Source organism: Scyliorhinus torazame, chromosome 17, assembly GCF_047496885.1.
Source record: "Scyliorhinus torazame isolate Kashiwa2021f chromosome 17, sScyTor2.1, whole genome shotgun sequence".
In the NCBI taxonomy this organism is placed as follows: Eukaryota; Metazoa; Chordata; class Chondrichthyes; order Carcharhiniformes; family Scyliorhinidae; genus Scyliorhinus; species Scyliorhinus torazame.
This window is the reverse complement of record NC_092723.1, coordinates 159,577,163-159,596,353: the sequence shown is the minus strand read 5'-3', so window position 1 is coordinate 159,596,353 and position 19,191 is coordinate 159,577,163. Positions and strand designations below refer to the sequence as shown.

General features: G+C 47.8%; 1 protein-coding gene across 1 annotated transcript in view; it reads right to left on the bottom strand.

Annotated features, from left to right (window-relative positions):
* Positions 1–18,182, bottom strand: part of LOC140394314 (kelch-like protein 24) — a 47,730-nt gene extending 29,548 nt beyond the window's left edge. The window contains 4 exon segments of the mRNA XM_072481469.1: positions 1,027–1,173; positions 4,094–4,280; positions 7,059–7,757; positions 17,812–18,182. Coding sequence (XP_072337570.1) covers positions 1,027–1,173; positions 4,094–4,280; positions 7,059–7,757; positions 17,812–18,000 — 1,222 coding nt within the window. The 5' untranslated portion in view covers positions 18,001–18,182.
* Between the last annotated feature and the right edge of the window lie 1,009 nt (positions 18,183–19,191).

Here is a 19,191-nt window from a genome sequence, read left to right as displayed (position 1 = left end):
ATGGCCAATCTACCCAACCTGCACATCTTTGGGTTGTGGGGGCAAAACCCACACAAACACGGGGAGAATGTGCAAACTCCACACGGTCAGTAACCCAGAGCCGGGATCGAACCTGGGACCTCAGCGCCGTGAGACAGCAAGGCTAACCACTGCGCCACCATGTTTCCTTCTTTAACACGTCAGGGATTCTGGATATCGAACTGGAGCCTTGTCCACTGGTGGCCATTTTCAGGGTCTCAGACTCGACGGTGAATGCAGATGCCCTCACCTTATTTGTTGATGGCCCTTCTGCTGGGATGGAGTTCTCCCACTCCCTCGGCACGGCTGAGTGATCGAGCAGGTTTCCTATATCTTGAGAAGTTCCAGTAAACCATTAGTGGGTCGGTAGATGGGTTTTATTCAAGATGGCAGCCATTCATTTTCTTTTTCAGAGGTTAGTCACGGTTAGCTGTTGGAGGGTGGGGTGGGGTTATTGGTTATCAATTGGGGGTCTTTTGTTTGTTTTAGTTATAGGTGTAAGGAGTGGGGTTAGTAGAGAAGAAGAAGGTTAAGACTTAATTGAGGCATACAAGATGATCAGAGGATTGGATAGGGTGGACAGTGAGAGCCTTCTTCCTCGGATGGTGATGTCTAGCACGAGGGGACATAGCTTTAAATTGAGGGGAGATAGATATAGGACAGATGTCAGAGGTAGGTTCTTTACTCAGAGAGTAGTAAGGGCGAGGAATACTGCCTGCAACAGTAGTGGACTCGCCAACACTAAGGGCATTCAAATGGCCATTGGATAGACATATGGACGACAAGGGAATAGTGTAGATGGGCTTTAGAGTGGTTTCACAGGTCGGCGCAACATCGAGGGCCGAAGGGCCTGTACTGTGCTGTAATGTTCTATGTTCGGAATGTTATTAATGTACTCTCTGTATGTATTTATTTTGTAATAATGAAAAATTCTTTGGGAAAAAAGGTGCTGTGAAACCTCCCAAGGGAAAACATTCAGAACTCAATAAAAGTCCATGTAAACCATACCTGATACGACAAGTCCATGTTTACTAACAGCAAAGGGCAAAAGGGCAAGGCACTTCCACTGACGGCCAATGGGATTAAAGCTTTCCACACTACGGAGAACCACTTTATCATCTTCCCCTCCAACTGCAATGATCACCTCAGTTGCACCTGGAACAGAAGAATGGGCAGCACCATTTTTTAAACTCAGAAGGTTAAACCACCCAGCACAGTATTAAGAAAAACTCCTCATTTTTAGCCAATGGAGTATTTTTGAAGTGTAGTTACTGTTGTCATGGGAGAAATACGGCAGCTTATTTGGGGACGGAAAGGGCAGCTTCCCAATAATGTGTTAATGATGTCGGTGGACAGTCAAATATTGGTCAGGACACCAGGAGGAATTCCTCTTGTTCTTCTTTGAACTAATGCCATGGGATTATTTACATCCACCAGAGAGCACCTCAGTTCAATGTCTTGAAAGAAGGGATCTCAACAGTGCAGCATTCCCACAGTACTGCACTGGGATTGTCAGATTATAGAGACTTAAAAACACACACCCTTATGATTCAGAGGTGAATGTGCTACCCACTGAACCACTGCTGGTTATATTCCATTTTGTTGTGGTTTATCCATATATATGGATAGAGGAGGGACCATACAATCATAAAACTTAGTGCAGAAGAAGGCCATTTGGCCCATCGAGTCTGCACCGGTCCTTGGAAAGAGCACGCCACTTAAGCCCACGCCTCCACCCTACTCCCGTAACCCAGTCAGTAACCCCACCAAACCTTTTTGGACACCAAGAGCAATTTATCACGGCCAATCCACCTAAACTGCGCATCTTTGGACTGTGGGAGGAAACCGGAGCACCCGGAGGAAACCCACACAGACACAGGGAGAACATGCAGACTCCGCACAGACAGTGACCCAAGCCGGGAATCGAACCTGGGACCCTGGAGCCATGAAGCAACTGTGCTAACCACTGTGCTGCCCAGATATGGAGTGAGTAAGACTGGAGAAAGAGAAAGTGATGACTAGGAAGAGGATACATTAACAGCAAACTTCTCCCTCCACTGCACAAGTATTGCAGTCCAATTCATAAAAGCAGGATACAGGGAGAGTTCCACAGTCTGATCTTGTATGAGAAAGGCCACACAGGATCCAGGCAAATCCTCCATATAATAGACAACATTGCCAAGTGCATTTGGGCTGGATAAGAATTTTTTTTTTATTTTTTTTATTTTTTTAAACCTTACAGCTTGACTCTGCATTTGAGCAGTCAAAGGGCAGCGGGTCGTGAGGTTTGCACCAATAGCAGTGAGCTAAATTGGGATGTGGCCAGGCTTAATCCCACAGCCATGTCTAGTTGCATTATGTTCCCTGTACCAAAACCATTATTACAATTAGACAATAACCCTCAGAGGGATTGACATGATTGCTCAAGCAGATAGCTTTTGCATTTGCATTAGAGTCAAGCTGTATATTAAAAAAAAGTCAAAATACAGGGGTGGGAAGGGCGGCATGTGGCACAGTGGTTAGCACTGGGACTACTATGCTGAGGACCCGGGTTCGAATCCTGGCTCTAGGTCACTGTCCGAGTTTGCACATTCTCCCCATGTATGCGTAGGTTTCACCTCCACAACCCAAAGATGTGCGGGATAGGTAGATTGGCCACGCTAAATTGCCCCTTAATTGGAAAGAAAAATAATTGGCAAAAAAAAAAAAAATTAGGGCAGCACGGTGGTGCAGTGGGTAGCACTGTTGCCTCATGACGCCGAGGTCCCAGGTTTGGTCCCGGCTCTGGGTCACTGTCCGAGTGGAGTTTGCACATTCTCCCAGTGTTTGCGTGGGTTTCGTCCCCACAACCCACGTCCCCACAACCCAAAAGATGTGCGGTGTAGGTGGATTGGCCAAGGTAAATTGGATACTCTAAATTTTTTTTTTTTTTTTTTTTAAATTTAAATTAAAAAAATACAGGGGTGGGGAACTTCGGAGGAAGTTGGAAAGGTTGTTATTTAGATCTAGAAAGTGCTAAAGAATTAGCCTTTTTTAAAAAAAGGGAATCTTTTTGTTAGTAACTCAGCTCTGTATAAATCATCACCACCTCAGGACAGTGAAAAACACTTTTCGTTCCCGTTTACAATATCCATGTGTATGTCAGCTTTAATTCAGTGGATAGCACTCTCACCTTATGAGTCCAAGTCCTACTTCAGAGTCTCGGGCACAGAATTAGCTTGACATTCCCAATGTGGTACTGAGCAAGTGCTGCAATGTTGGAGCTGCTATATTTTGGACCAGACTTTAAACCAAGGTCCACTCTGCCCCTTCTTGAAGATGTAAAAGACCCCACAAACACAAATGATGCGAGAGTAAACTGATGAGACAGTAATTGGGCTCGTTAAGCTTTTAATTTTGGACAGGACAAGATAAAGTGTACAAGTGCAAAAGTGCACCAGTAAACAAGGTCAGAGTAGGGAAAATGGTAAAAAGACAGAATTGAAGGCAGCGGCATTCAAAAGATGGACGAATTGATAGCAAATAAAGTAAATAAATACGATGGTAGCAATTACAGAGAAGTTGCAAAAAGAAAAATGGCTACAGCTTGGACCTAAATGTTCAGAAGTATTTGACATTTCAGAAAAATAGATAGGAAAAGGAGGTGGGGTAGCTCTGTTAAAAAAGGATGTCAGTCCAGTAGTGAGAGGTTATCTTGGTTCAGAGGATGAAAATCTAGAGTAAGTTTGGGAGGTGGTGCAGTGGTTAGCACTGCTGTCTCACGGCACCGATGTCCCAGTACAGAGGGAGTTCTGAATGGTGAGAGGTGCTGTTTTTTATTAAAAGCTGAACAAAAGTCTGCGGTCTCAGATAGGTGTATAAAAAGAAAATCCCATGGCATTTTTTTTGTTACAATTTTTCCAATTAAGGGGCAATTTAGCATAGCCAATCCACCTACCCTGCACATCTTTGGATTGTGATGGTGAAACCCACGCAGACAGGGCAAACGTGCAAGCATTTCATAGGAATTCTTAAAGCACTTGCTTTTACAAATATCAAATGACAGAATTGACAGCTTTGTTGCTGCTGTACTCACCTGTTGATCTGCGAGGACGCGTCCTGGAGCTGTACAGTTCCCCACGTCGGTCTTGTAACAAGAGGTAGTCCTTTGCTTCGGAAATCAATCGCTGGCAAGGAAGAGACTCCTGGATGATGTTCAGTGACTCTATCACATCATGGATGTAATAAGGACTAATTAAGGGCAGACGAATGTGCTCCAATACCTGAAAGGATTTTAAAAATTGAGACTTTAATTACTGAACTGGAAACCATCTCCATTTTCAATTCCAAAATTAGGTTCGCCAATGGTCAAGTCTTCACTAGATTCAGACTCTGTTCCTGCCTTGCTATCTTCACCAGTGACACTGTAGGCACACAGTATCAAAATCAACCTCACCCTGGAAGTACACTAGGAAAATAATGGAAGGACAGAGCTAGAATGCAAATAAATTAAAATAATCTTGGAATTGTACCAAATATATAACTAAACAATCAATCCCAAGTGTTTGTAAGTGCAGACATTCTAGTCAAAAGGGACAACCAGTGTTACAATGTAACTTGCGCATGAGTGATCGGTAATTTCACATATTTAAAAAGGACTTTCAAAAAGCAGGAAATGACACAGACAGAAGATGGCTGCCACAAGCCACCTGGCGTCTGGTATTGCAAGTTGACCAGTTTCTGTAAAGTTCCAATGTGAATTACAATTCTGGTCTTATAATTCAGACATGCCTTTCGCACCGGATATCAAGAACTGCTTCAAAACAAAACTGCTCTGGATCTTATTTGCATTTCTAGAAGGCTACCTCAAGTGAGATGAAGTCTGCTCTAAGAGCTTGGGCAAGCTGGATATGCCTCTGTACTATTCTATATGAAATTGCTACTACCGCATACTCCTTTGAATTACACAGAAATAATAATGAAAACATATGGCCCCTCAACCGGTGATGGTGTTTTTCCTCCACACAGATAGAACATTATCCATCAAACCTCGTCACTAAGCCCCAGTTTGAGGATGTTCAGTGCACAATGTAGGGAAAATAATGTTTTTCTCTGTCCCAAATATTTTTCCATTTAAAAATAAATACATTTAGAGTACCCAACTTATTTTTTACCATTACAGGGCAATTTAAGACCATAAGACATAGGAGCGGAAGTAAGGCCATTCGGCCCATCGAGTCCACTCCACCATTCAATCGTGGCTGATTTCAACTCCATTTACCCACTCTCTCTCCATAGCCCTCAATTCCTCGAGAAATCAAGAATTTATCAACTTCTGTCTTAAAGACACTCAACGTCCCGGCCTCCACTGCCCTCTGTGGCAATGAATTCCACAGACCCACCACTCTCTGGCTGAAGAAATTTCTCCTCATCTCTGTTCTAAAGTGACTCCCTTTTATTCGAAGGCTGTGCCCCTGGGTCCTAGTCTCCCCTGTTAAATGGAAACAACTTCCCTACATCCACCCTATCTAAGCCATTCATTATCTTGTAAGTTTCTATTAGATCTCCCCTCAACCTCCTAAACTCCAATGAATATAATCTCAGGATCCTCAGACGTTCATCGTATGTTAGGCCTACCATTCCTGGGATCATCCGTGTGAATCTCCGCTGGACCCGCTCCAGTGCCAGTATGTCCTTCCTGAGGTGTGGGGCCCAAAATTGCTCACAGTATTCTAAATGGGGCCTATCTAATGCTTTATAAAGCTTCAGAAGTACATCCCTGCTTTTATATTCCAAGCCTCTTGAGATGAATGACAACATTGCATTTGCTTTCTTAATTACGGACTCAACCTGCAAGTTTACCTTTAGAGAATCCTGGACTAGGACTCCCAGGTCCCTTTGCACTTCAGCATTATGAATTTTGTCACTGTTTAGAAAATAGTCCATGCCTCTATTCTTTTTTCCAAAGTGCAAGACCTCACACTTGCCCACGTTGAATTTCATCAGCCATTTCTTGGACCACTCTCCTAAACTGTCTAAATCTTTCTGCAGCCTCCCCACCTCCTCCATACTACCTGCCCCTCCACCTATCTTTGTATCATCGGCAAACTTAGCCAGAATGCCCCCAGTCCCGTCATCTAGATCGTTAATATATAAAGAGAACAGCTGTGGCCCCAACACTGAACCCTGCGGGACACCACTCGTCACCGGTTGCCATTCCGAAAAAGAACCTTTTATCCCAACTCTCTGCCTTCTGCCTGACAGCCAATCGTCAATCCATGTTAGTACCTTGCCTCGAATACCTTGGGCCCTTATTTTACTCAGCAGTCGCCCGTGAGGCACCTTATCAAAGGCCTTTTGGAAGTCAAGATAGATAACATCCATTGGCTCTCCTTGGTCTAACCTATTTGTTATCTCTTCAAAGAACTCTAACAGGTTTGTCAGGCATGACCTCCCCTTACTAAATCCATGCTGACTTGTCCTAATCTGACCCTGCACTTCCAAGAATTTAGAAATCTCATCCTTAACAATGGATTCTAGAATCTTGCCAACAACCGAGGTTAGGCTAATTGGCCTATAATTTTCCATATTTTTCCTTGTTCCCTTCTTGAACAGGGGGGTTACAACAGCGATTTTCCAATCCTCAGGGACTTTCCTTGACTCCAGTGACTTTTGAAAGATCATAACAAAACGCCTCCACTATTTCTTCAGCTATCTCCTTTAGAACTCTAGGATGTAGCCCAATTTAGCATGGCCAATCCACCTACCCTGCACATCTTTTGGGTTGTGGGGGCGAAACCCATGCAAACACGGGGAGAATGCGCAAACTCCACACGGACAATGACCCAGGGCCGAGATCGAACCTGGGACCTCGGCGCCGTGAGGCAGCAGTGTTAATCTCTGTAACACCGTGCTGCCCGGATATTTTTCAATTTAATCTCACATCCACAACCCCTCATTTTAGACCATTCCCTGCTATTGACTCCTCTCGGCACTCAAAATTTTAAACACCTCAATCAGGTCACTATGTGAAGTGGGTAGAACTTCAACAGTACCCTCACCTTCTCAAAGTTCTGTTTTCTGGAGTGATCCTTTTCCAACCAGAGGACAACAGCCTCGAAGACCATCTCCTCAGAGGGGATGCTTAGGTCATCGCTGGCGATAATTTCCATCAGCTTCTCTGCTGAGAGCGAGAGGAACTCCTCCTGCATCTGAACCACGTTGAAATGTTGCAGGATATAGTCCAGACTCTTAGTCTGCAACTCCACACAGGAGTGGGCCTCAGCGAAGCAGTGAATACCCACACAGTTTGTTTCATCCATCTGCCGCTCCATGAACTTGCAGCAGGCTTCCCGTATGGACATGATGTCCAACAAGTTGGCAGCTGCCAGCAGATGCTGGACATTGGCTCTCGTAATGAGTACACGGGCAGTGTAGGAATACGTCACCAGCAAACCCACCATCTGCGGCTCAACACCATTTATCGCCACACGCTCCTGTCGGGACTCAACTAGATCTGTGGAAAACATGACCCTGAAGTAGGAGCTGAAGGAGGCCAACACAATGCGATGACATGGGAATTCCTGACCATCACAACACAGAATAACGTCACAGAAAGCATTGTTTAGTCGCAGGCTGTTGAGTCCATCCAGAACTTTGCTCGAATGCTCGGATTCATGAAACACGTAGTCTTCACATTCCAAGTGACTCCCGGTGTCCTCAGTGAGCGCTTCCATATTATCCATTGCCCCAAAACGCCCCTGTCAAATAAAAAAAACGGGAAACATAACTTTAAAAAGCCAACAGATCTCTGCGCGGCAACACACACCAGAGGATACAGGGTTAAGTAATGTATCACAGTACAGCAGGGCATTCAGCCCATCGTGCTGCTTTGGAAGAGTGTGTATTGTACAACACTGTATTATTCTGTTGCCAAGGGCCACTGCATAGCCTGGTACAAATCCACATGTTACTGGTAACACTCACCTCAAAACCACCGACTCAGAGACTTGACCACATAATTCAGGCACACAGTCAGATAATAACATTACAACAAGTGGGCTCGCCCTACATTCTTTGGCTAATATTTATCCTTAGCCCTCCACCAACCTCACTAAAAACATATTACCTGCCCATTATTGCACTGCTGTGTGCGAGACATTGCTGCACTCAAATAGGCCACCATTTCCTACATTAATGGCCACTAATTGCCAATTCATAATTGCTACTAACTACTACAACTGTGCATTGACTGCAAGGCAAACTGGAATACAAGGCAATTCAGCCCACCTAGCCAGCACCGACCCTCTGAAAGATTACCCTACCTCGGCCCATTCTCCCGCTCTATCCCCGTGGCCCCACCTAACCCGCACATCTTTGGACAGTAAAGGGCAATTGTATCATGGCTAATCCACCCAAACTGCACATCTTTGGACTGTGGGAGGAAACCGGAGCACCGGGGAGGAAACCCACGCAGACACGGGGAGAAAGTGCAAACTCCACACAAGCAGTCACCCATGGCTGGAATTGAACCCATGTCCCTGGCATTGTGATGCAGCAGTGCTAACCACTGTGCCACCCCACGTACCCAATAACAGATGCAAAAACGCAGGAAAGTGCGCCTAATGGGTGCCTCTCAAAAGACCCAACACAGGCATGAGGGTCTGAATGCCCTCCTTCTGTGCTGTGTAATTCTCTGAAATCAGCAAACATAAGCTTGGACCAGAATTTTGGGTTTAGTCACTGTTGGCATTTGCATTTTTTATTTCAGTCAAGAGGGAGTAGGTGGTTTGCTGTTTGCCTATCAATAGCTGCAGGAAGAAGCATTTTGCTATACCCCATTTCTATACTCCCCAAATGAGACAATTCATCTGCCACCAATTTTAATTGAGTAGGCACAGTTCATTTTAGCCAATTGTCAAATTAACAACTTCGTGCATATTTGCCTGAATGACACTGTTTTCCACAGGTCATGATGCATTAAGGAAAACAATATTATAGCCATTGCGTGGGGCTCAGAAATTGATGTACACAATCGCACCAAATGCAGTTAGCCACTGGTGTAAGACTTGGACAAAAAAACAACTGAAGATTCTCAATTCCCAAATCATTGCTTCTGACCAATAATGATGCAATACCAATATGCCAGCAGCATCAAGGTATTGCTTAGTTCATCAAAGAGCAGCAATAGCAGAGGTGGAAGTAGCTCAAGCTCTCCTATTACCAGTCCAACTCTGTGGTGATATGCATCACTGTAGATACACAAGGGGTTAATGTAAATACACTAAGACTAAGTAAACACTAGAGGGAGCACCAGGGACATCATGACATGCAGACATACAGCTAATGAACACATAGAATAGGACACGACCAATGGGCAGTCAAGACACCCAGAGGTGACACTACCACAAGGGGGCAACCCATATAAAAGGCACACATGCTCTCTCTCTTTCCACAGGCGACACTTAGAGAGAAGCACAGGGGCAGATCAGAAGCATCACACCCACTGCATGGCTTAGAGCAGACTGGTTAGTTAAACTGAGTTACTATAGCAAGATTAACAGGAGAGTCAATCTCAAGTAGGAGAATTGTTAACTGTTCAATAAATGTGTTAAACCTATCTCCAAGTCTGAACCTTCCTTTGTCAGAGCATACATCAAGGAAGCAACTTATGCTACATGAAGAAGCATAACACAACAAACTCCACCCAATTTTGCTTCCCACTGCAAAAAAAAACTAATGGGGAGAATGGTACTGTTTTTGATGAAATACCAACAAGACGGATGTTGCAAGTCTGATCAGTCTCCATATTCAACCAGTTTCTCCATCCTGAGCATTGAAAACCTGATCTTACAGTTGTACACTTGTACTTCTAAAACAGCATTATTGTTGCTGACATTAATGATCAAGCCTGCCACACATTCAGGAGCTATTCTGGTTGTACCTCAGCACGCGTGTGCTGGGGAGAAGGGTTCTGGCCTCAAGTCATGGCTCGTGAATCAGTGATTTGCATTTTAGGCCAGCCTCTGATCTCCTGGAAAACTCTTGTGGACCTCCTGTTGTGAGCTGCTGCTTTAGAACAACGGATTAGAGATGGACGGGGCAGCACGGTGGCGCAGTGGGTTAGCCCTGCTGCCCCACGCCGCCGGGGTCCCAGGTTCCATCCCAGTTCTGGGTCACTGTCTGTGTGGAGTTTGCACATTCGCCCCGTGTTTGCGTGGGTTTCGCCCCCACGGCCCAAAGATGTGGTTAGGTGGATTGGCCACACTAAATTGCCCCTTAATTGGAAAAAAAATGAATTGGGTACTCTAGAAAAAAGGTTAGAGATGGTCGGAGGGCAGCCCTTTTATGTTAAATTCTCCTGTATCATTAGATTTCTATGGACTAGGCAGCAAGTTATGGACAGACCTTACAGCAATCTGTGGAGTCAGGTTTTAACCCACAACCTCCTGACTCCAGCCAGAGAGATTCCCACTGAGGCACAGCAAAACATTTAAGAGGTGGATTATTTCTCTAGTTGAAACAGAAAAGAGAATTCTTAGTTATGGACACTGTGGCATGAAAAACAGGTGTAGAGCTAGTGGTCTGTAGTTGTCCCAAGGCTGACTACATGTCATCTCATTAATCTAATGGGACATATCGTGCACCCTCCCAGTTTTATTTTTACCTACTTAATTCTGGGAATGTGGCCATTGTTGGCAAATCCAGTTTTTATTGCCCACCCCTAGTTGCCCAGAGGAGGGTGAGCATTCCAGAACGGCTGTAGTGCATGTAGATTTGTCAAGGCCTAATAGTGAATAGAACGCTAGCCATGTCATACAGTGAACCACTGATCAGGATGACAGCAAGAACAACCACTGGGCGAGGTCCTGCAAAAAAGACCACGCTCACAGAACTGTACCCCAGTGAGACATTATAGAGGCACAAATTCACGTCCCTGCTGATGAAGCCCTTCCACCCCCCCTCTCTCATTAACAAGAGGTTTGCGTGTTTTAGCTCGGAATCAGCGAACAGAAGGGGAGATCCCTTCATGTCCAAACTGCTGGAGGCTGCTGAGCTCCTGTTTGGGGCCAGGAAGTGTTGCTTTTTACTCGGCTACACTTTAAACACCTTATTTTTGGGTACAAAACAGAAATATGGGAGACATCAGGACAGCAACAAAAGCAAGTAAGTCTTTCCTTGTGACATTGTCATCTTCCAACCTTTACGTTCATACCCGAATAGACAGTATGGACTACCCATGCCTGAACAGCAGAAAATCATTAATCGCTAAACAACAGATACTTCCCAGCTATAGTGAAAATAACTCTGCAGGTCCATACTCATCTTTGTGTAAATCCAGAAAACTACATCTGAAAGTTCCTGGTGTGAGGTGGTAATTATATAATTAAGGATATAGACAGCGGATAGCATTCATTCAATTAATACTTGAGCACATAAAAGAGACACTGATGATGGTTTGTAGATTACAACTGTAGCTCCCATCACTGTAATTACATCCAAACCGGAGTAAAGATTGATTTCTGGCCATCAGAAATCTAACATAAAGGAAGTCGAAAAGCTCCTGTTCTAGATAGAAGAGATGGGACAAGAATAAAGGGTAGCGAATGGAAAGCTCTGCTGCCCAAGTGCTTCCTCACACCAAGTCCTGTTCACCCATTGTCTTGTGCTTGTTGAAACCCACTGACTCAGTTAAGCAGCATCTTGATGTTAAATTCTCATCTGTCACCCAAACTTTCCTTCTTTCATACACTCCTCAAATCTCCCTCATTTAGGCAGCACGTGGCGCTGTCGTTAGCACTGGGACTGCGGCGCTGAGGATCCCAGTTCGATTCCCGGCCCTCGGTCACTGTCCGTGTGGAGTTTGCACATTCTCCCAGAGTTCACTCCTCCACCATACCCAGTACCTCTCCCATCACCCATGGCACCTTCCCATGCAATCGCAGAAGGTGTAACACCTGCCCCTTGACCTCTTCCATGCTTAACATCCCAGGCCCAAAACAAACACTCATTCCAGGTTAAGCAGCATTTCACTTGCATCTCTTACAATTTGATCTACTGCATTCACTGCTCCCAATGTGGTCTCCTCTATATCGGAGAGACCAAATGCAGACTGGGTGATCACTTTGCTGAGCATCTTCGGTCTGTGCGCATTCTCCTGCCTCTTCCACGCCCCCCCCCCCCCCAAACTCCATTACCCACTTGCGTATCATCGCCACATTGGCAGCCCAGTAATACCCACACAGATTCGGCAACGCTAACCCACCTCTGTCCCTACTCCGCTCCAGAAACACCGTTCTCACCCTCGGGGTCTTTTCCGCCCACATGAATCCCATGATGCTCCTACTGACCCGCTTAAAAAAGGCCTTAGGGATCAGGATGGGGAGGCACTGGAATATAAAAAGGAACCTCGGGAGCACAGTCATCTTCACCGACTGTACCCTACCCGCCAGGGAGAGTGGCAGCATATCCCACCTTTTAAACTCCTCCTCCATCTGCTCCACCAGCCTCATTTAGTTGAGTTTGTGTAGGGCCCCCCAGCTCCTGGATCCCTAGGTACCGAAAACCCCTTTCCGCCCTCTTCAGTGGAAGCTCGTCTATCCCCCTTCCCTGGTCCCCTGGGTGTACCACGGAGAGCTCACTCTTCCCCACGTTGAGCTTTTACCCGGAAAAGTCTCCAAACTCCGTGAGGATCCGCATCACCTCCGGCATCCCCCCCACTGGGTCCGCCACATACAGTAACAGGTCATCGGCATACAACGATACCCTTCACTAACAGCTTCGCGTCCACGTTAAGGCGAGAGATTGGCCTATATGACCCACACTGTAATGGGTCCTTGTCCCGCTTCAAGATCAGCGAGATCAGCGCCCGGTGGTAGGGCCCACCCCTCCCCCGCCTCAAAGTCCTCACTATGGGCCCAGCATGTCCAAGTACTTCCGGTAAAATTCCACCGGGAACCCACCTGGCACCGGCGCCTTCCCCGCCTGCATACTCCCCAGCCCCTTAAGTCAGCTCCTCCAGCCCTACCGGTGCCCCAAGCCCAGCCACCTGCTCCTCCTCCACCCTCGGGAACCTCAGCCGATCCAAAAATCGACGCTCCTCCCCCCTCCTCCGTCGGGGGCTCAGACCTATACAGCCCCTCATAAAAGTCTCTAAACACCCCATTTATTCCCACCGCACTCCGCACCATGTTCCCCCCTTTATCCCTAACTCCCCCAATCTCCCTCGCTGCCTCCCGCTTCCGAAACTGGTGTGCCAACATCCGGCTAGCCTTCTCCCCGTAGTCATACACCGCCCCTCGCGCTTTCCTCCACTGCACCTCTGCCTTCTTGCTGGTCAACAGGTCAAACTCGGCCTGGAGGCTTTGTCGCTCCTGGAGTAGTCCCTCCTCGGGGACCTCTGCATACCTCCTATCAACCCTTAAAATCTCCTCCACCAATCTCTCCCTCCTCTCCTTGTGGGCCCTAATGGAGATTAGTTCTCCCCTAATCATCGCCTCCCAGACCACCCCCACCTGCACCTCCCCATTATCGTTAGCCTCTAGATAGCTTTCAATGCACCCCCGGATCCCCCCGCTCACCTCATCTGCCAGCAAGCCCACATCCAGGCGCCACAGCGGGCACTGATCCCTCTCCTCCCCTAGCTCCAGCTCCACCCAAAGCGGGGCATGGTCTGAGATGGCAATGGCCGAATACTCCGTGTCCTCCACCCTTGGGATTAGTGCCCTGCTCAAGTCTATCCGGGAGTAGGCTTTATGGACGTGGGAAAAAAAAAATTCCCTGACCCCCGGCCTGACAAACCTCCATGGGTCCACTCCTCCCACCTGGTCCATAAACCCCCTCAGCACCTTGGCCACCGCCGGCCTCTTACCCGTCCTGGACCTGGAGCGGTCCAATGCTGGATCCAGTACCGTGTTGAAGTCCCCCGTCCCCCCCCCCATTATCAAGCTCCCTGCCTCCAGGTCCGGAATCCGGCCCAACATGCGCTGCATAAATCCGGCATCATCCCAATTCGGGGCATATACATTCACTAATACCACCCGCACCCCCTGCGGCTTACCGCTCACCATCACGTACCTACCTCCATTGTCTGCCACGATGCTCAGCGCCTCAAACGACACCCGCTTCCCCACCAAAATCGCCACCCCTCGATTCTTTGCGTCCAACCCAGAGTGGAAAACCTGCCCTACCCACCCCTTTCTCAGCCTAACCTGGTCTGCTACCCTCAAATGCGTCTCCTGGAGCATAACCTCATCTGCCTTCAGTCCCTTCAGGTGCGCGAACACACGGGCCCTCTTGACCAGCCTGTTCAGGCCTCTCACATTCCAAGTTATCAGCCGGATCAGGGGGCTGCCCGCTCCAGCTCCCCTTTGGCCAATGCAGCAGCAACCCATTCCCCCCCCCCCCCCCCCCGGCTAGGTCCCCCCCTAGCTGCGTTGCTCCCCCCACAGCACTCCCGTAAGTCAGCTGACTCCTGCTGACCCCGGCCACTCCATCGACCCACAGTGTGGTAGTCTCCCCCCTCCTGTCCATCAGCGGGCGCCCCTCTCAACACCGCCCTTCCCCCCGGCCCTGCCCCCTTCCTTCCCTAGCACGGGAAAAAGCCGGCGCTTTCCATCAAACCGGCCCCGCCCTCTCTGGCGCAGCTCCCTTTTGCGGCCTAATCCCAGCTCCCCCACCTCTGGCTCCCATCTCCCCTCCCCCCAACGGGGCCCTGTCCTTCCAACCACTGACACCCACACTCTCACAAAACCCCCCCTTCGAACCAGTTCACCCTACCCCACCCAGCACCCAAGGAAACAATACACAACAGAACAGAACATCCCCCAAAGCACAGTAACCACAGTAGCCCCCCGCGACCTCCCCTCACAGCCGACTCTGTCCGTGTCCAACTTTTCGGCCTGGATAAAGGTCCACGCCTCCTCCGGCGTCTCGAAGTAGTGGTGCCGGTCCTTAAACATGACCCACAGTTGCGCCGGCTGCAAAATCCCAAATTTCACCCCCTTCCGATGCAGAACCGCCTTAGCCCGATTGTACCCGGCCCTCTTCTTGGCCACCTCCGCACTCCAGTGCCGGTATATACGGACCTCTGCATTCTCCCACCTGCTGCTCCGCTCCTTTTTTGCCCATCTGAGGACACACTCCCTGTCCACCAAGCGGTGGAACCGCACCAATACCGCCCGCGGCGGCTCGTTAGACTTGGGCCTCCTCGCCAGGACTCGGTGGGCCCCCTCCAGCTCCAGGGGGGCTTCGGGAAGGCTCCCGCGCCCATCAACATGTTCAGTATCGTGACCACATATGCTCCAGCATCCGACCCCTCCACTCCCTCCGGGAGACGCAGAATCCGCAGGTTCTTCCTCCTCGACCGATTCTCCATGTCCTCGAACTTCTCCTGCCATTTCTTAAGCAGCACCTCGACCTTAACCGCCAGGCCCAATATCTCATCCTCATTCTCCAAGGCCTTCTGCCGCACCTCCCGGATCGCCGCCCCTTGAGCCTTCTGGGTTTCGACCAGCTTGTCGATCGAAGCCTTCATCGGCTCCAGCAGCTCCGCTTTCAATTCCGTGAAGCAGCGCTTGAAAAACTCCCGCTGCTCCTGCGACCACGCTGCCTGGTCTCCACCCGCTGCCATCTTGGCTTTCCTCCCTCACACTTTTCGCTGCACCAAAATTACTTTTTTCACCGCTCCACTCCTGGTCCAATCCATACAGTGCCGGGGAAATCGTACTGTCACCTTCCCATACTGGGAACCATCGAACAAATGCCGCTGGCGCCCCTAAAAAGAGCCCAAAAGTCCGTTTCTGGCAGGAGCTGCCGAACGTGCGACTTAGCTCAGCATAGCCGCAACCGGAAGTAATTCTTTGAATCTATAATGCTTGCGCACAGCACCCTGCTTTAACAATGACTTGACTAGAACATATGGCATTCCTTCAACTTGGCAAACAAACTCAAGAATAAGGGTCATGGCTAATCACACATGTTGGCGTTCCCTTATCACTCAGGAGAGAAGGATAGAGCTTTCAACTGTCCTGGTTGTGGAGATAATAGCTAGTACTGCTTGCTGCTGGCACATTTGTATCTCAAGAGACCCAAACTGCACATAAGGGGCAATTTAGCGTGGCCAATTCACCTACCCTGCACATCTTTGGGTTGTGGGGGCGAAACCCACTCAAACACGAGGAGAATGTGCAAACTCCACACGGACAGTGACCCAGAGCCGGGATCGAACCTGGGACCTTGGCGCCGCGAGACAGCAATTCACCAACCAGTTTTCTATCCATTTCAATACACTACCCCCAATCCCATGCACTTTAATTTTACACATTAATCTTTTATGCAGGACTTTGTCAAAAGCTTTCTGAGTCCAAATAGACCACATCCACCAGCTCCCCTTCATCAATTCTACTAGTTATATCCTCGAAGAATTCCAGTAGATTTGTCAAGCACGATTTTCCCTTCATAAATCCATGCTGACGGTCCGATCCTGCCACTGTTTTCGAAGTGTTCTGCTATGAACTCTTTGAAAATAGATTCTAGAATTTTCCCCACTACGGATGTAAAGCTTACTGGTCTATAATTCCCTGCTTTCTCTCAACCTCCCTTTTTAAATAGTGAGTGATATTAGCAAACCTCAAATCTGCAGGAACTGTTCCAGAGTCCATAGAGTCCTGAAAGATAATCACCAATGCATCCACTATTTCTAGAGCCACCTAATAATAATCTTTATTATTGTCACAAGTAGGATTACATTAACATTGTAATGAAGTTACTGTGAAAACCCCTTAGTCGCCACATTCCAGCACCTGTTGGGGTACACTGAGGGAGAGTTCAGATTGTCCAATTGACCTAACAGCACATCTTTCAGGACTTGTGGGAGGAAACCACAGCTGCCAGGAGGAAACCCACGCAGACACAGGGAGAACTTGTGGTTTTTACAACATTGAGTTATATGTCCACTTCAAATTAATATGCTTAATAAAAAATGGCCACACAGTGGCTAGCACTGCTGCCTCACAGCATGAGGGACCTGGGTTTGATTCCAGCCTTCGGTGACTTGTCGGTGTGGAGTTTGCACATTCTCACCATGTGTGCGTGGGTGTCCTCCGGATGCTCCGGTTTCCTCCCACAGTCCAAAGATGTGCAGATTGGATGGATTGGCCATGATCAATGTACATGGTTACAGGGATAGGGTGGGGGAGTGGGTCTAGGTGCAATGCTCCATCAGAGGGTTGGTGCAGACTCAAATGGGTCAAATGACCCCTGCTCTGCAAAGATTCTATGGATTCTAATGGTGATCATGAACACTGGATGGAAGATATGTGTTTTAATTGTTGGGTTTGGTTGATAATTTTTATCATCACAAGTAGGCTTACATTAACATTGCAATGAAGTTACTGTGAAAATCTCCTAGTCGCCACATTCCAGCACCTGTTCGGGTACACAGAGGGAGAATTCAGAATGTCCAAATTACCTAACACTACCTCTTTCAGGACTTGTAGAAGGAAACCGGAGCACCCGGAGGGAACCCACGCAGACACAGGGGGAACGTGCAGACTCCGCACAGACAGTGACCCAAGCCAGGAATCGAACCTGGGACCCTGGCGCTGTGAAGCAACAGTGCTAACCCTCCACTGCAATGACAACTTTGTAACAGAATGAGGCAAGTCAGAGCAAAATTACATCACTGCAATACATCACTGTTCATTTAAAATTGAAAACAATGCCACTTTCACGAGGGATTAAGATAATAACATTGCCTCACTACACACTTGCTCCAGCGATTACAATAATGGTTTACTACCGATGTATACTAACCGTTGTTACTGACACGCCGAGTTTAAGCATTGGGCAATTAGTCAAGCACAAAAGCGCAGCCTTACAACTGGGACAAGTTGATGGTGGAATGACTAACCCAGTGCAACAGGTAAGCACCTGACCTGGTGCACCTTGAAACAACGATACAGATACACAGCCCTCACCAGCACAACCTCCTCCCTCCCTCATCTCCCCACGCCATGTCTAGTGGGCGGCTTTCAGATGTTCAATTGACCGCTTTTCCATTTTTGTTGTTGTTGCAACGATAAGGCACAAGCCGGGCTGTTGCGCCGATTAATTTACAATACTAGTGTAAAGAGGAAAGCCGCCCCAAACCAGCGCCGCACTCTGTCTGCAAGCCAGTGACTGTCAGTCCCGGGAGGTGAGCTGTCAATCACCCAGGCTGTATGCACCTACCTGGCGGCGCTACCTACTCCTTCACTGCAACACTGCTCGGAAACGGAAATCACCCGCCAGCTCTTATTTCCGCCAGTGTAGCTCCACCCACATACAATCCCATAAATAAAAAAAAACATGGAATCGTCTTACAGCTCCGGGGATAGAAATAAGGTGCAATCCAATGTTCATCCCTCCTAGAACGTTATCACAACAACTTGCAGCACTAAGGTCTTTAATAAATATCCCATTGGGTGTTTATTAAAGATCCTAGTGCTGCAAGTTATGTCAAATTTCCATGATGGGTGAACGTTGGATTGCACCTTATGACCAATAGCTTAGTCAAAGAGGTGGTTAAAGAAAGAGGACAGAGTGGTTTAGGGAGGGAATTCTAGAATTTCAGCCCTTCAAGAGGTCACAACAATGATGGATGGAGCGATGATAATTGGGATGCTCAAGAAGCCGTAGTTGGAGGGGTGAAGAGATCTTGGAGGGTTCATGCAATGCCTACAGTGCAGAATGAGGTCATTCAGCCCATCAAGTCTGCACTCACCTGACAGCACTCTACCTAGGCCCACTCCCCAGCCCTATCCATGTAACCCCTCACATTGATCATTGCCAATACACCTAACCTGCACATCTTTGGACTGTGGGAGGAAATTATTGTGGGGCTGGAGAAGATGACAGAGATAGGAAGGGGGAAGCTCCATGGATGAGAATTTTAAGAAGTGTTGCTGAACCGGGAGCCAGTGTAGACCAGCAGATGTGGGTGAATAGTAATTGGTGTGAGATTGGACAAAGGCAGCAGAATTTTAGATTGCCTCAAGTTTACAGAGGGTAAAATATGGGACACTAGCCAGGAGTGCATTAGAACATATATACAGTGCAGAAGGAGGCCATTTGGCTCATCGAGTCTGCACCGACTCACTTAAGCCCTCATTTCCACCCTATCCCAATAACCCCTCCTAACCTTTTTTTTTCTTC